General features: G+C 42.0%; 1 protein-coding gene across 1 annotated transcript in view; it reads right to left on the bottom strand.

Annotated features, from left to right (window-relative positions):
- TAT (tyrosine aminotransferase) overlaps nucleotides 1-18,829 on the bottom strand; it is an 81,312-nt gene extending 62,483 nt beyond the window's left edge. Inside the window, exons 1-3 of the mRNA XM_030204682.1 lie at nucleotides 18,726-18,829; nucleotides 12,208-12,450; nucleotides 10,491-10,595 (exon numbers count right to left, since the gene is read on the bottom strand). Of these exons, the coding sequence (XP_030060542.1) occupies nucleotides 10,491-10,595; nucleotides 12,208-12,442 (340 nt within the window). The 5' untranslated portion in view covers nucleotides 12,443-12,450; nucleotides 18,726-18,829. The remainder of the gene's footprint in view (nucleotides 1-10,490; nucleotides 10,596-12,207; nucleotides 12,451-18,725) is intronic.
- Between the last annotated feature and the right edge of the window lie 271 nt (nucleotides 18,830-19,100).

The following is a 19,100-nucleotide window of genomic DNA, read 5'->3' as shown; positions in this document are numbered from 1 at the left end:
AAATATACTATTCCCTTTTGTTTCCATTTGTGAAATACAGAATACATTTGACCTGGTACAAAAGCAAAGTTATCACATATTTGTAAGTATGGTGTCACTTTTATATCAAAATGGTGTAGTCGGCACACCCATCTCCATATTGCTCTAGCCGTAGTCATAATCCCAGAATGCCTTAATATATATGGTATGGGCGCGCCTGTAGCATGCAGGTAATTGCTAAAGTGTAGTTTCGGCGTAAGGCTCAGTTCTAGGGCTGTATTTGTGTAATCACTGGTACTCCTATACCAATCATTTATATGCCTCATTCCGCTAGCAATATTGAGATAACGAAGGTTCAGAAGTCCCAACCCTCCATATTCTACCGGTATACTTAAAGATTTGACAGACAAACGGGCCCTTTTCCCTTTCCAAAGAAATGCCTGCAGCTGTTGATTCAAAATTTGCTCATCTTTTCTCCTTAAATACAGTGGTATAGTTTGAAAACAATAAATCCATCTGGGGGCTATAATCATATTAAATAATGCTATTCTCCCCAGTAACGATACCGGGAGTGCACTCCAAGTTTGTAAACTTAACTTTGTATCTGTAAGCAACTTTTGTACATTAAGTTCATATATTTGTGACAACTGGGCTGGAATGCGAATTCCTAAATACTTAATAAATCTCTCCTCCCAGATAAGGGGAAATTTATGTTTCCAATCCTGATTATCTCCCTTAACTACCTCTAATGCTGATGATTTAGACATATTTAGCTTAAGGCCCGATAGTTGTCCATATCTGTTTATTTCAGTTAACAGAACTCGCATTGATCTATGTGGGTCAGTGACCACCACCAGCAAGTCATCGGCAAAAGCCAATACCTTCACCTGCTGTCCTGCCACAGATATTCCTGTAATGTTTCTTTGTTTCAGGAGTGTGCGTATAAGTGGTTCTAATGATATTACAAAGAGGGAAGGTGAAAGAGGGCAACCTTGCCTAGTACCCCTCAAAATCTCAAATTCTTTCCCTCTTAATCCATTCACCAACACCTGCGCTCCTGGTTTATAATAAAGAGCCTGCGCCGCCCACAGGAACCAGCCTGTAATTCCCATTGCTTCCATGGTGTGAAACAAGTAATCCCACCCTACCCTGTCAAATGCTTTATCTGCATCTAAACTCACTATTACTGATGGAATCTCCCCCTCTTGGCTAGATGCCATCGCCAGTAATAGGCGGCGCACATTATGTGTGGCTTGTCTATTTCGAACAAAGCCTACTTGTTCCATTCCAATTAATTTAGGCAAAAATTTTGCAAGTCTTTCCGCCAGTATGCCTGCCAACAGTTTAGTATCTACATTCAACAGAGATATTGGTCGGAAATCTTCTGCTCTGTTATGCGGCCTTCCCGGCTTGGGTATTAATGTAATTAAAGCTGAATTGGCATAACGGGGGAAGCCCCTCCTCTCTATCACCTCCTCAAAGTATTCCAGCAATGCCAACTGCGCTTCCTGGGACAAGCTTTTATAATATTCCCCGGAGTAGCCATCGGGTCCTGGTGCCTTACGCAATTTAAGTTTCTTAATCGCCTGTTGCAATTCTCCCAGGGTCAATGGCGCATTTAACATAGTCAACTCCTCACTCGTCAATTTTGTGAGCCCCGCCCTTTCCAAGTATTCCTGCATCAGGTTGGGTTCTGGTGGGGCACCGGCCGAGTAAAGTGAGGCGAAATGGTTAGTAAAAGCCTGCCCAATTTCATTTTGTGTGACTATAATTTTACCAGTGTCCTCCTTTAACGCAGTCACCACCCGAGGTGTCCCCCAATTTTTGATAACTCTAGTTAACAGCCTCCCCGTTTTATTACCAAAACGTTGCAACTTATATTTATAGTAAATCGAGGATCTGGTCTCATATTCATGCAATAAAGTATTCAGAGTTGTTTGGATTGCTTTCATATTCTCTAAAGTAGTCAGTGTGTGTTTTTGCATATAAATTCTCTTCGCTTTCGCTAGCTGTTTTTCTAAGCGCAGGATGTTTGCCACCCGACGTTTTTTCCTAATACTACTGTATGCTATAAGGTCACCTCTCAGGACTGCTTTCGAGGCAGACCAAAACAGGATCGGGTCTGTTTGTGCATGTTCCTTATTATTAATGGCATAATCCTCCCATCTATCTGTCAAATATTTCTGAAATAAGGGGTCGTTATGTAAATATGCGGGGTATCTCCATCCTGTTCCTCCACCACCCCCGTCCGCAACCTCGAGATCTAGCCACACTGATGCATGATCTGATATTTCTTCCGGTCCTATATGGGCTGCCCTTACCTGGGAGAACATAGATCTTTCTAGGAATATATAATCTAACCTCACCAATGTGCCATGTGCCCTGGATCTGTGTGTATAATCTTTTTCCCCAGGATGCATTATTCTCCAGGTATCTATTAAATTTAAAGCTTTTGTAAACATTTTCAATCTTTTCGCCCTTTGCCCTAAGTAATGTGAGGAGGTGGGATTCGAGGTATCTTCTTTTGGATTAGCTACTAAGTTAAAATCACCCAATACTAACAATTTATTGATTTTATGTTGAATACAACTGCTTTCTAGTGAACTGAAGAACCCTGGGTCGTATTCGTTAGGGCCATATACCCCCACTAATAAAAATTCAGTGCCCTGTATCCATACCTTTAAGAGGAGGGTACGCCCGTGTTCTCCTTTCTCCACTACTGAGACTTTACATGCTAATCCTTTTCGAATTAAGACCACCACTCCACCTCGGCGTCCCCTGGCTGCTACGGCATGGCATTCCCCCACCCATGCTCTCTGCAACTTTGCGTGCTCCACATCATTAAGTCTTGTTTCCTGAAGGCAAACTATGTCAGCCCTATACCTTTTTAAAGCCGTTAGGATTTTATTCCGCTTTATAGGGGACGTTATACCCCCCACATTCCAGGATATTATTCTAATTGGCATGCTGTGAAAGTACTGTTATCATTCCCACCATCATCATCATACAAAGGAGCCCCCTTACTCATTGAGCACACATTGAACCGTGTTAGATTTCTCATAATCTGTGCACATAAATATTCTTGTAATATATTTCTATATAAACATTTGTTACTGACCATCCGCCAACGGTGTTCCCCGGATCGATTTCCCCTTCCCCCCTCCCATCCCCTTCTCCCATCCCCCCCGCATATACCCTTCCTCATCCACCTAAGCTAGTCAGGTGTTGAGATTAGGACTTCAGTGAACAATAGAGACCCCAAACTCCACAATATAACCAAACACATATACATACATTTAGTCTGCAAATTCCATACACTTTAACTCCCACAGAGCGTTGTTGCGCAAAAGAATTAAATTCTTGTTCAAACAGTATCAATGACGTTATTTTCGGCGAGATATTTTTTTGCATCTGATACTGTAGTGAATATTTTCCATTGGTCCTGTATAAGTACTTTTAATTGAGCCGGGTATTGTAGCACAAAGCGAATTTTCTTATGTACCAAGGTTGTACAAATCGCATGATACTGCCTTCGTTTTTCTTGAACTAGAGTAGAAAAGTCTTGAAATATCAACACATTTTTCTTATTATATTTTAGTGTATCTCTTTTGTGTTTAAAACCTTGAAGGATTTCTAGTTTATGGCGATAATTTAGTATTTTCGCGACAACCACGCGTGGGCGGCCATTTTGGCGATCCTCTGTTCGACGGCCCACGCGGTGTGCTCTTTCCACAACCAGCGGTCCCATCGTATCTGTAATCGCTAATTCTTTTGAGAGCCATGTTTCCAGCCACGTGTCGAGGTTTCGTTCTGGAAGTGTCTCATCTAGCCCAACAATCCGTATATTATTTCGACGCGCTCGATTTTCAAAATCATCCAACAAGGTTCTCTGATCTGCGAGCTGACGCCTTAGGGCCACAATATCTGGGCTGAATCCACGGGTATCGTCTTCCACGGCCGAAACTCTAGCCTCCAAGTCTCCGACTCGGATTCCCATCCCGTCCAATGTAGTTTGATAAGCTTCTATTTTGGTATTCAGCGCTTCCCATTTCGGCTCCCACGCTTTCGTGATTGCCTGGGTAAGTTGCATGAGTTGATTTTCAGTAAAAGCTGGTTCTATAATCGCGGGCTCGTCCGCCATCTTGGTATCCCCGCTGCCTGTTTTAAGTTTATCTTTTTTTGCAGTTTTTTGCGCCATGCCTTTCGGAAGTGCTTTATAATATTTTTCCATGCAATAGACTCGCTCCGTAGGATTCTTAATGCAAGATTTAAGTTTTAGTGGAGTCAGGGGTCTCAGAGCTTCGACAGCACGCTGCTCCCTAGCTCATGACGTCACCGGAAGTCCTCTCAATGTGGCTTAAAATACATCATGAATAGTGGAGACATATAAGAAAATAACCATTCCTACATCAGTCCAAGAAAACCGCGAGGGGGAGGGGGGGGCCCCTCACTGTGTGGTCACCAGGTGTCGGGGCACCTCGAGATCTGGACCGCACCTCCTGAGGTTTAAGAGTAACTTTTCTGGTCCCAGAGAAAAAAATGGAACCGTTGTAGGTTGAGATAATTTTTAGGACAAAGAGAAAAGATAGTGAAATGCTCGAACTCTTGAAGATCTTTCTTTAGGTCTGACGCATCTCAGATAAAGAAGGCGTCTGTGTTGTCTTGAAAGCTCACAGATTTAGATTTAAATTGTGCCTTTCTAAGCCCATGCTTAATACATTTTTTTTTTATTAGCTTTGGAAGGTAACCCTTCTTCAGATCAGAGTATCTGACCTGAAGAAGAAGGGATACCTTTGAAAGCTAATAAAAAATCTATTAAGTTAGTCAATAAAAAAGGTATCTTCTTTCTTTTCTATATTTTTATATATTTATTACCTTTAAAAGTGGACGAACAAGGCTACCACATCACTCTAAGCCCATGCTGAATGTGAATTACAGTTCATGCACAGTAGGTAGGTTTCTGCCCCGATGCTAGTAGGTCATATTGCATCTTTTTTTTGATAAAGGGGATGGGACAACTTCCCAGTGAGGAAAGGTTAAAGCGACTGGGGCTCTTCTGCTTGGAGAAGAGATGGTTGAGAGGAGATATTTCAGAAAAGGGTAAAAACTGTTTATGATTACATGGAGTTATGTTATGTGTTTTATTGTGGAAAGGGATTTTTCTTTATAACATTTCATCGTATTAGGAGAAGTTTTGTTAAGTAACTGATGCAGTTGTTTTATTTTGTTGCAATCTTTGTTTTTCATTGTTGTAGTTTTAAGTTGATATATTGCTTGTTTGAACACCACACTGAACCATTTTTAGGGGATACTAGCGGTTAACAAGAGCCATAATGAAATTGATATGATAGAAATCTATAAAATACTGAGTGGAGTAGAACGGATAGACAAGAATTGCTTGTTTATTCTTTCCAAAAATACTAGGACTAGGGGGCACGCAATGAAGATGCTAAGTAGTAAATTGAAAACAAACCAGAGAAAATATTTCTTCACTCAATGTGTAATTAAACTCTAGAATTTGTTCCAGAGAATGTGGTAAAAGCAGTTATCTTAGCAGGGTTTAAAAAAGTTTTGGATAATTTCTAAAAGAAAAGTCCGCAAGCCATTATTAAGATAGACTTGGGAAAATCCATTGCTTATTTCTAGGATAAGAGCATAAAATGTATTGTACTGTTCTGGGATCTTGCCAGGTACCTGTAACCTGGATTGGCCACTGTTGGAAACAGGAATACTGGGCTTGATGAACCTTCGGACTGTCCCAGTATGGCAACACTTATGTTCTTATGTTTTTATACTGATCCTTTAAAAAGCAAACATGTGGACAATGGGGAGCCGGTTGATATTGTATATCTGGATTTTCAGAAGGCGTTTGACAAAGTGCCGCACGAAAGACTCCTGAAGAAATTGCAGAGTCATGGAATCGGAGGTAGGGTATTATTATGGATTAAGAACTGGTTGAAAGATAGGAAGCAGAGAGTAGGATTGCGTGGCCAGTATTCTCAGTGGAGGAGGGTAGTTAGTGGGGTCCCGCAGGGGTCTGTGCTGGGTCCGTTGCTTTTTAATGTATTTATAAATGACCTAGAGATGGGAATAACTAGTGAGGTAATTAAATTCGCCGATGACACAAAATTATTCAGGGTCGTCAAGTCGCAGGAGGAATGTGAACGATTACAGGAGGACCTTGCGAGACTGGGAGAATGGGCGTGCAAGTGGCAGATGAAGTTCAATGTTGACAAGTGCAAAGTGATGCATGTGGGTAAGAGGAACCCGAATTATAGCTACGTCTTGCAAGGTTCCGCGTTAGGAGTTACGGATCAAGAAAGGGATCTGGGTGTCGTCGTCGATGATACGCTGAAACCTTCTGCTCAGTGTGCTGCTGCGGCTAGGAAAGCGAATAGAATGTTGGGTGTTATTAGGAAGGGTATGGAGTCCAGGTGTGCGGATGTTATAATGCCGTTGTATCGCTCCATGGTGCGACCGCACCTGGAGTATTGTGTTCAGTACTGGTCTCCGTATCTCAAAAAAGATATAGTAGAATTGGAAAAGGTACAGCGAAGGGCGACGAAAATGATAGTGGGGATGGGACGACTTTCCTATGAAGAGAGGCTGAGAAGGCTAGGGCTTTTCAGCTTGGAGAAGAGACGGCTGAGGGGAGATATGATAGAAGTGTATAAAATAATGAGTGGAATGGATCGGGTGGATGTGAAGCGACTGTTCACGCTATCCAAAAATACTAGGACTAGAGGGCATGAGTTGAAGCTACAGTGTGGTAAATTTAAAACGAATCGGAGAAAATTTTTCTTCACCCAACGTGTAATTAGACTCTGGAATTCGTTGCCGGAGAACGTGGTACGGGCGGTTAGCTTGACGGAGTTTAAAAAGGGGTTAGATAGATTCCTAAAGGACAACTCCATAGACCGCTATTAAATGGACTTGGAAAAATTCCGCATTTTTAGGTATAACTTGTCTGGAATGTTTTTACGTTTGGGGAGCGTGCCAGGTGCCCTTGACCTGGATTGGCCACTGTCGGTGACAGGATGCTGGGCTAGATGGACCTTTGGTCTTTCCCAGTATGGCACTACTTATGTACTTATGTACTTATGTACTTATCATAGGGTTCGATACGCAGCCAGTGGCAGTCAGGGTTTCTTAACTGCTGGCTGTCACTGGATATTTTCGACCTGGATATTTAGTGCTGGCCTCTCTCCGGACACCGGCACTTGGAATTGAGGTGCAGACAGTACGTAAGTACATAAGTATTGTCACACTAGGACAGACGAAAGGTCCATCAAGCCCAGCATCCTGTTTCCAACAGTGGACAATCCAGGGTACAAGTACCTGGCAGGATCCCAAAAGAATACAATACATTTTATGCTGCTTATCCTAGAAATAAGTAGTGGACTTTCCCCAAGTAATTTTAATAATGGTCTATGGCCTTTTCCTTTAGGAAGCCAGCCAAACCTTTTTAAAACCCTGCTAAGCTAACCACCTTTACCACATTCTCTGGCAACAAATTCCAGAGTTTAATTATTTATTTATTTATTTATTTTATTTATTTGTTACATTTGTATCCCACATTTTCCCACCTATTTGCAGGCTCAATGTGGCTTACAATGTATCGATATTGGTAGATAATAGATTGGAAGATAACAATTAGTGTTACACAGAGAACCTGAATAACATACCGTAGTAGAAATTAAATAAGCGGATATAAGAAAAAAAACAGTTCTAATTATAGGTAAGGTGGAGATGTGTTACATTTACAATTGCTGATCTTTGTGGTATGCCTTGTTGAAGAGGTGGGTCTTTAGAGATTTACGAAAGTTAGTTAGTTCATAAATAGTTTTTTAGTTGAGCGGTAATGCGTTCTATAACTGTGTACTCAGGTAAGAAAAGTTTGACGCATGCGTTAGTTTGTATTTTAGACCTTTACAGCTGGGGAAGTGAAGATTAAGGAATGTGCGGGATGATCTGTAGGCTGGGGCATCTCCGTGAATGATTTTATGAACTAGAGAGCATACCTTGAACGCGATGCGTTCTTTAAGTGGAAGCTAGTGTAACTTTTCCCTTAGGGGTTTAGCACTTTCATATTTTGTTTTTCCAAATATGAGTCTGGCTGTAGTGTTCTGGGCAGTTTGAAGTTTCTTGATGATTTGTTCTTTACAGCCTGCGTAGAGTGCATTGCAGTAATCTAGGTGACTAAATACTATTGACTGTACCAGGTTGCGAAAGATGGTCCTTGGGAAGAAAGGTTTTGCTCTTTTTAGTTTCCACATTGAATAGAACATCTTCTTGGTTGTAATTACACATTGAGTGAAGAAAACATTTCTCCGATTCATTTTAAATTTACTACTTTGTAGCTTAATCGCATGCCCCTGAGTCCTAGCATTTTTGGAAAGAGTATTCACGTCTACCCGTTCCACTCCACTCATTATTTTATAGACCGCTGTCATATCTCCCCTCAGCCGTCTTTTCTCCAAGCAAGAGCCCTAGATGCTTCAGCCTTTCCTCATAAGAAAGTTGTCCCATCCCCAGTATTTATTGTAACATTCACATAGCTAACTGGGCTTAGTCAGGTCTCCTGTGCAGTCTGGTGTGCCTGTCCCCAATCCAGGCAGTGGCAAAGGGCCCAAAGAACTTCCAGGTCCAGCGCAGGCCCACCTCTGACTTGCCCTGGCACTAAGCGGACACTGACATAGTCCAGCAGATATTAAGCATTGTTATGCAGTTAAATGTCATTGAATATTTACTCAAAGACCAGTCAGTGTGATTTAACCAAGCAGGAACCTCTTCTGCCCAATTAAATTATTTAAAATATCAGCCCCAGAGCTTATAAAGACTCAGAGTTACAATGTGGCCTGGGGGTCTATATTCAGAAGATTTCTTTATTTCAGTAACTGTCTTAATTCAGTTTCTGTGTGGTCAACGTTACTCAGAGAAAAAAGGGCTAAAGATGTTAATTTAGCCAGACTGAATCATATTGAAATTCAATCCAGCTAAATTTGTACAAAAAGATTGGTCTGCACAAATACCAAGGATACAGATGAATGGGAAAATATTTGTCCAGATATTGGACAAATGCAGCTAAACATCAAGATATGGAGGCTTTTCCGTGCCCCCTACCCAGTAGGCCCTGATGCCATGCTCACCTGAAGACACTCCCCCCCCCCCCCCATCCTATCATGATTATTGTAGTTCTTCCCCCTACCCACACTGTCATGTCCATCTGGCTTCCCTTCTCTCTCTCCTTCCTTGTCTTTTATTCTGTAAAGCTGCTGATGGGTGGGATAGCGAGTCCCGAAGAAACTTGAAATGGTTAAGTGGACAGACTAGTCCTGTTAACTTTGGACTCAGTGATCAGGTTCATAGTAGATGACAGCAGATAAAGACCCATTGACCCATCCAGTGTCAGTACTTATTCTGAGATATAGGGTCCAGCTGCCAGATATTGAAGCTGGATTGCTTGTAAACTTCATTCATTATCTACGTCTGTTTTGTTGTCTTCCTAGAAGGCTGACCATACAAGCCCCCAAACCAAATCTAATATCAGATATTAATCTAATTGATCAAGTATATAATATAATGCTCATTGTTGATTTAATCTAGAATTGAGAATGATTGTGACTGTTGGGCAGACTGGATGGATCATTCAGGTCTTTATCTTCCATCACTGACTATGTTACTGTGTAATGTGCAGGCTGCCAGGTCTTCCCATCTTCTACCACCAAACTTTTTAATAATCAAAAGTTGTGCAAACTAGTGGGACAGTTGTCCAAAGAATTGGCCATTCAATTATCCTAACCTTGATCCTTCCACTGCCCTCTATGTCTGTTCCAATCATACATGAATTCTGTCAAGTTCAGATTGTCATCATCTCTGCTGGTAGCTTTCTTCAGGCATCTACTGATCCCTCCCTCGGTATAGGAATGCTACTTCCTCAGTTACATAGAAGCTGTGTTCAAATTGAGAGCAGAATATTTGACCCTCCAGTCTCTATTACCTTCAGCTGCTTCAGAATGACAAGTGTACGTTGCATAAGGAGTGGCCAGAATATCACAGCTAAAATGTTACCTGTGTAAAATCTCTGTCATCAGGAGTTCTCATCCTGTGTCAGTCCACTTCTAAACAAGGCTGACATCTAGTAGCATAGCCAGACAGGATTTTTTCTTTTCTTGGGGGGGGGGGGGGGGGGGGAGCAGGGAGTGGCAGGACTGAGTCACTGAGTCCAGCGTTGTGAGTTTGAACTGAGCATGTCCACGGTGCTGGCATCAGTGACTTGCTGTTGTTTTTCCGACTGGGGGTACTGGACTCTGGCTACGTGAACGGGGTGCCAGCTGCTGGGTGAGCCTGAGGCAAAAGTGGAGTGGTCTAGGCTCACCCTTGGCTATGCCCCTGCTGACAGCTGTATCTAGACTTAACTTTAGTCCTGTGTGACCAGGAACCTCTTGAAATCTGCACGGATACAGATAAGAATTATAGTTCAACACTGAAAAAAGTTGTGGTAACTTTACCTATTGATGGTGCATAGCCATTATACTTCCCCGAGTCAAGGGCACCCTTCATGGCCTGGATCACCTGATCATCGGTAGGCAGATTTCCAAATACTGTTGGATCACCTTTGAGAAGAAAAATAGTCGTTGTTAGAACCTATCTTATACAGTTTTACTGCATCTTTTTCTGTTATCTCACTCTGTGAAGTATTTCTCCCCTCTTTCTTCTCTTTCACCCTCCTCAATATTTAGGATATATCCCAGTATTGATTCTGCCCCTTTCCATCCTCCTTCTCCATATTCTTGACCTCATGGACATCATGAAGGTGAACCTGGATACAGGTAAAGTTTTCTACTCATCTCCTCGATCTATCTGCTGCATTTGATCTGATTAACCAATTCTATCGTGTCACAATGAATCTCTGACCTCCACATCTTCAGTTGCGTTTTTGTCCAGAATAGAACATGCTGAGTCTCCTGGTCCCAGACCATTTCTTCACCAATGTCTCTCTCCCTCTGGTGTCTCCACATTGTACTGTCATCAAAGAAATGCGTTGCCACACTGGAACCCCCTCCCCCCATCCTAGACCGTCCATTATGACAAATTCTGATTCTGGCCCTGGTCACCTGTTGAGTGGATTAATTTAATTCTTTACACCACAGAAAGGCAGCTAATTGGCATCAGAAACACCCTCCCATGACAATTGTCACAACATATCATGTGTCTACCTCCACAGCCTAAACACCGTGCTAAAATTTATCTTCCATTAAAGCAGTTTCTAGAAGTTATTTACTGAGGTAAGAGAATATTTTGTCAGGTGAAGGAACTACTTGAAAATTGTCCCATCTCCCTGCTACAGTTAAATTTCTCTCCTTCTCCTTCCCTTACTGTGTGGTCCCCTCTTCCTCCTTCACCTTACTCTGGTTACAGGGTACCTGTCACTTTCTCCATCCTTCTCAATGTATGAGTTAAATCTGCATGTCGCCTTCTTCTTTCCCTGTCTTTTCCCACTGAGGAATATTTCTACTACTCCTTCACCCTTCTTAGTGTCTGATGTAAATCTACTTCCTGCCTTCGGTATTTTCCTTGGTCTATAGGGTGCAGACTTTGTCACCTGTTTCCTACTCATCAGTGTGGGAGATGCATCTTTCTGATATTGTCCCTTTCCTCCATTTCTCATATATTTCTTTCCTCCTTCAGTGTGTGGGGTTTATCTCCCCCCTTCTTCACTATCCTCCACGTAGTAGTTAATATGTTCATACCATCTTCTCATTCCTCAACCCCCCCACCAGCCTTGCTCTCCATTCAAAGTGCAGCATTTACTGGATCTCTCTTCCTTTATTTCCCTCTGTGTGTGGCATATAAGAAGGTAAGCATTGTCATACTGGGACAGACTGAAGGTCCATCAAGCCCAGTATCCTGTTTCCAACAGTGACCAATCCTGGCAAGATCCCAGAACAGTTAAACAGATTTTATGCTGCTTATGCTAGAAATAAGCAGTGGATTTTCCCTTCTTAATAATGTCTTATGGACTTTTTCTTTTAGGAAATTATCCAAACCTTTTTTAAACCCTGCTTAGCTAACTTCTTTTACCACATTCTCTGGCAATGAATTCCAGAGTTTAATGACTCTATCTCATTCATCGTTCTCAGTATGTGGGGTACATCTGTCCTCCATTTTCTTTACCCTACGATTAAGAAAAGGTTTTATGATAAGCGAAGGTTCAATGATACTGACCTATGGATAAGGCAATCATAGGTTTGTTTGGATTTGGTTCCACATTCATGCTGTCCACTATGGCTCTAATGGGATTGAAGGTTTTCTTAGAAATGTCTGATGGTCGAACTGACCACCTGGCTTTCCTGACTTTCATTTTCTCTTTGGGGAAGCTGGTTCCTTTAATACAGACATCTCGGACTGTGGGGACAACTCCATTACCGTTCACTTGAATTATGTAAGAGTCTGTCTGCATTGCTGCAACTGTCAGAAAAGAGAAATGAGACTATCAGCTGACATCATTATCTCTCACAATAAACCAATAGCATCGACAGCAGACAGACCAGAAAAAAAAATAACTACCTCATTACATTGTGCTCACTGGGTCCTGATTTTTTGAGTTCTACTTCAGTGAATTCTGTTGAACTGAAAGTGTTAAAACTGATGATTTGGGGTTTCCCTAATAAAACCACAAAGAAATGATTGAAAAGAGAATGGGACAAAGTGAAGGAGAAGGAAAGTTGGAGGAAACTTGAAGAAAGAAAATGGAAAAAGAAGAATGACCAATATTAAAGCACGTGACCAGCTCCAATGTTAGTGATATTTTCTTTGGAATCACATGGCTCCTGACACAGGCTTGTTTGCCAAAACACAGCCATACCAAGCCATTATTTATTGTGCCATGGATGCTGGTTGAGACTGTCAAGCATTAAAAGTTTATTTGGTTCTGCTTTAGACTTGTCTTCTTTGTGGTTGTTGGTTCACTGTTGTAATCTGCTCTGCCTCTCATCCTTCTTTTCATATACCACCAATGACACAACATAACGTACCAAAAATAGGGTACTATCCAACCATCACATCCAATATACAATTTTCAGCAAAATCTTTATTACAGTTCAAGACATTAAAGCATCAAATATCACACAAAACCCCAGCGAGACAAAGACTAAAGACTCACAATGACACAGAACACTTAACAGCTCCTGGGACAAGCTTATGACGCGTCAAAAGGAATTCAACAATCAAAAAACCCTACAAGGAAAGGGAATGACAACTCAATAAGAACCCTTTCCTATTAAAAATATGCTTGGGAAATATCATTCATAGAGGCCACTGCTGTGGGTCAAGGAGCCAGATTTAACGAATGTCCTACTTTTAGGCAGTCATTCAAGCTCTAACATACCATCAACTACTCCCCTCCCAAATAATTCTTATCAAAATGTCACCTTCCACCAATTAGATGCATTAAGATTTGTACATAAGTATTCTCTCACCAATTAGACACTCAGTTCTTCATTTTGACAACGTGTCCCTTTTCTACTATTAACGAGGATGCTGTGGACCAACAGACTGAAACATTGCTTTTGTCCCGGACAACCAAGGCAGGCCTGTTCTTTTATTTACTTATTTTTACAATGTTTATTTTATTCAATTTTGAAATACATACCTCAGAAAAGTCAGAGATAATCAGAAAACATTGAAAAAAGAGAGGAAAAAGAAAAAACTCTCAATTATTTTAAGAAAATAAACATTAATCTTTTGTCCACTAGTCAGGAAAACAAGGACCCAAGATATGGGAAATAAATTCTTTCAAGAAAAAGTATAATTCCTAATACAGGTAGATGCTTCCTCCGGGTACTCTCTCTATATCTCTAGCCTGCCTCTAATAGGATGCATTCAGGATTATGTTATGACATTCAATTCCTCTTTAGCTTCTAAAAATAAAAAAACTGAAATTATTTACCCTCATGACGTACAAAACATAAACAAGGAAATCGTAACACAAAATTGGCAGCTAAAACTAATATTCTAGGCCATAGGCCTGTCACTTTACCATATCAGCCTGTGTCGTCTAGTGCCAGTCTGGGACTATGAAGCATTGGCTGGCACTTGGAACCAGGAATTGTGAGATGAAGAGTGTCACAGTGATGGACTCCAGTTGTTTGAAATGCCTCGCTCGCTCAGCCTCCTTTCAGGAACAACAGTATTCATTTCTGCTTCGCCTCTATATCTCTCCTCATCGGGCGATGGCTCAGATGACAGGTACAGCTGAGTGCCCCCGCTGTCAAATGGAGCCTGCTACATTGCTGCATATGTTTTGGACTTGTGGGGTGATTAAACTATTTGGGTGCTGAATTAACCTACAAATGCACTCGATCTGCAGCCCCTCCCTACCTCTCTACCCTCATCTCCCCCTACGTTCCTACCCGTAACCTCCGCTCTCAAGACAAATCCCTCCTTTCAGTACCCTTCTCCACCACCGCCAACTCCAGGCTCCACCCTTTCTGCCTCGCCTCACCCCATGCTTGGAATACACTCCCTGAACCCATTCGCCAGGCCCCCTCCCTGCTCATCTTCAAATCCTTACTCAAATCCTACCTCTTCAATGTCGCCTTCAGCACCTAACCACCATACCTTTATTCAGGAAATCTAGACTGCCCCAACTTGACATTTCGTCCTTTAGATTGTAAGCTCCTTTGAGCAGGGACTGTCCTTCTTTGTTAAACTGTACAGCCCTGCGTAACCCTAGTAGCGCTCTAGAAATGTTAAGTAGTAGTGCTGAATTATTTGGCCATGATCTTGGACAGACAGTTACCTCTTCCAGCAGATGTTCAGTTGTTCTCGAATTTAATTTCTTTGGGCCTTCTCTTGGGTCCTAAGCTTCTCTTACATAAAGCCTTTTTCTTGACCAGAAAGTGTATTTTAATGTTCTGGCGGCAAGATGCTGCTCCCAGAGTGACGGCTTGGAGGAATGAACTCTTTAGTCTTATGAAAATGTTGGCCAGAGGTCTCCATGGGCACGAAGACGTTTTCAACAAATTTGGACCACATGCCACATCGAGCCTGTAGTTACCTGTTGAATTTCTAACCTGGAGCATTAACATCTCAGGAGGAAGGAGAGGGGTGACGGTGGTTTTTCTTCTATCTGGTTTTGGGTTCAGATCACCATGAAGAATATTTAATACTTGGGGGAGGGGGGAGAGGAATGGATAGGGGTGAATAATGAAAATGTACCAGACTCAGACACACACATGCAGAAACATGTCTACTGCAGTGTCACATGGAGATACCAGATTCAGACACCCACATACAGAAACATGTCTACTGCAGTGTCACACAGAGATACCGGACTCAGACACTCACATACAGAAACAAATCGACTGCAGTGTCACACAGAGATACCAGACTCAGATACTCACATGCAGAAACACGTCTACTGCAGTGTCACACAGACTCAGACACTCACATACAGAAACACGTCTACTGCAGTGTCACACAAACTAAGACACCCACATACAGAAATATATCTACTGCAGTGTCACACAGACTCACACCCACATACAGAAACATGTCTACTGCAGTGTCACACAGAGATACCAGACTAAGACACCCACATACAGAAACATTTCTACTGCAGTGTCACACAGAGATACCAGACTCAGACACTCACATGCAGAAACATGTCTACTGCAGTGAGTCACACAGACATACAAGCCTCAGATACTCACATGCAGAAACACGTCTACTGCAGTATCACACAGACTCAGACACTCACATACAGAAACACGTCTACTGCAGTGTCACACAAACTAAGACACCCACATACAGAAATATGTCTACTGCAGTGTCACACAGACTCACACCCACATACAGAAACATGTCTACTGCAGTGTCACACAGAGATACCAGACTCAGACACTCACATGCAGAAACATGTCTACTGCAGTGTGTCACACAGAGATACAAGCCTCAGACACTCACATGCAGAAAACGTCTACTGCAGTGTGTCACACAGACATACAAGCCTCAGACACTCACATGTAGAAACAGGTCTACTGCAGTGTCACACAGACATACAAGCCTCAGACACTCACATGCAGAAACATGTCTACTACAGCATGTCACACAGAGATACCAGCCTCAGACACTCACATGCAGAAACACATCTACTGTAGTGTCACACAGACTCACACCCACATACAGAAACATGTCTACTGCAGTGCCACACAGAGATACCAGATTCAGATACTCACATGCAGAAACATGTCTACTGCAGTGTCACACAATCTCACACCCACATACAGAAACATGTCTACTGCAGTATCACACAGAGATACCAGATTCAGATACTCACATGCAGAAACAAGTCTACTGCAGTGTCACACGGAGATACCAGATTCAGACACACACATACAGAAACATGTCTACTGCAGTGTGTCACACAGACATACAAGTCTCAGACATTCACATACAGAAACATGTCTACTGCAGTGTCACACAGACTGACACCCACATACAGAAACATGTCTACTGCAGTGTCACACAGACTCACACCCACATACAGAAACATGTCTACTGCAGTGTCACACAATCTCACACCCACATACAAAAACATGTCTACTGCAGTATCACACAGAGATACCAGATTCAGATACTCACATGCAGAAACAAGTCTACTGCAGTGTCACACAGAGATACCAGATTCAGACACCCACATACAGAAACATGTCTACTGCAGTGTCACATAGAGATATCGGACTCAGACACTCACATACAGAAACATGTCTACTGCGGTGTCACACAGAGATACCAGATTCAGACACTCATATACAGAAACATGTCTACTGCAGTGTCACACAATCTCACACCCACATACAGAAACATGTCTACTGCAGTGTCACACAGAGATACAAGATTCAGATACTCACATGCAGAAACATGTCTACTGCAGTGTCACACAGAGATACCAGATTCAGACACTCACGTGCAGAAACACGTCTACTGCAGTGTCACACAGAGATACCAGACTCAGACACTCACATTTAGAAACACGTCTACTGCAGTGTGTCACACAGACATACAAGCCTCAGACACTCACATGTATGCAGTGTAGAAACATGTCTACTGCAGTGTCACACAGAGATATCAGCCTCAGACACTCACATGCAGAAACATGTCTACTGCAATGTCACATAGACTGACACCCACGTACAGAAACATGTCTACTGCACTGTCACACAGAGATACCGGACTCAGACACGCACATGCAGAAACACGTCTATTGCAGTGTCACACAAACTCACACCCACATACAGAAACATGTCTACTGCATTGTCACACAGACTCACACCCACATACAGAAACATATCTACTGCAGTGTCACACGGACTCACACCCACATACAGAAACATGTCTACTGCAGTGTCACACAGAGATACCAGATTCAGATACTCACATGCAGAAACAAGTCTACTGCAGTGTCACACAGAGATACCAGATTCAGACACTCACGTGCAGAAACACGTCTACTGCAGTGTCACACAGAGATACCAGACTCAGACACTCACATTTAGAAACACGTCTACTGCAGTGTGTCACACAGACATACAAGCCTCAGACACTCACATGTATGCAGTGTAGAAACATGTCTACTGCAGTGTCACACAGAGATATCAGCCTCAGACACTCACATGCAGAAACATGTCTACTGCAATGTCACATAGACTGACACCCACGTACAGAAACATGTCTACTGCACTGTCACACAGAGATACCGGACTCAGACACGCACATGCAGAAACACGTCTATTGCAGTGTCACACAAACTCACACCCACATACAGAAACATGTCTACTGCATTGTCACACAGACTCACACCCACATACAGAAACATATCTACTGCAGTGTCACACGGACTCACACCCACATACAGAAACATGTCTACTGCAGTGTGTCACAAAGAGATACAAGCCTCAGACACTCACGTGCAGAAACACAAATATTGCAATATCACAGAGAGATACCAGGGTGAGACATCACACACAGAAACATGTGTATTGCAGTGTTACACAAATATTCTAGTCTCAGGCATCTGTACTCAGAAATCCGTCTACTACAGTGTCCAGAGAAATAGAAATGGACATCCATTGATTGCAATGTTACAGTATTAGACAGCCAGAGATAGGTACTTGTGCACTTCATTGTTAGATAGAGATACCAAGTTTAAATAATTTAATAAATACTTATTTCAAAAGTTTAATATGGAAGAAGTTGTAATCTCAGTCAACTGTTCAGGGTCATTTTTCCCACTCTGTTCTTTGTTTTTTTCAGTTCATCTACAGAAGCTCTCTTTTGAAGTCACTAAAAATCCTTCTCCTTTCTTCATTTGTCTTTTTCTGTCCTTTCAAAACAGTTGTAGTAAAGATTTCTACCCCCCCCCCCCCCCACTCCTACCCCTGTGCTACTGCCAGTACAGCATTTCCCACAGCATAAGAAATGAGAGGACATGAAGAAATGGAGAAAGAAATACCAAGAGACATTTGTTTTTAAATCACAGCTTTGATTTGAATCTGTGAGATGCATAAATATTATTTCTTTGCTAAAGGTTACATATCCCATTAATTTGGCCCCAATCGCCCAGGAGAATTCAGCTTGGTTCTTCTTATGTAGATTGAGAGTAATGTCTTATGTAGAATAATGGTGTATAGTTCAGTAGCCTATGGAGAACAATTAATTTCTTACACACATTTCTACTTTACCTTCCTAATAGAAGAATGAAAGATTTTGGATCTTCTATTCCAAGGATACCGAAAATCTTAGGATTCCTGCAGTGTTTCTGCTTACTGGAAGAACTGAAAATGTGTTTCCCCATAAAATAGCTCCAAAAATGGGAGTTGGGTTTGAATTTCTTCTGTTATTGGTTAAAAGGAGGGCTGTGCCCTCCACCCCGTCACACCCCTCTGTCCAGGGGCCACATTGAAATGATTGGAAAAAGCATATTTTGATTAACTCTTTCAGTCCCGTACAAAACATAAGCCCAGAAATTGTTTTTTGTCAAATCCTTTTGCAGATTCATTCTGATTTTCAGATTCCCTTCTTCTGTAGCTAATTCAGAGACAGGACCTGGTGTTTAT

Source organism: Microcaecilia unicolor, chromosome 5 (genome assembly GCF_901765095.1).
Source record: "Microcaecilia unicolor chromosome 5, aMicUni1.1, whole genome shotgun sequence".
NCBI lineage: Eukaryota > Metazoa > Chordata > Amphibia > Gymnophiona > Siphonopidae > Microcaecilia > Microcaecilia unicolor.
This window is presented reverse-complemented; position numbering and strand designations above follow the sequence as displayed.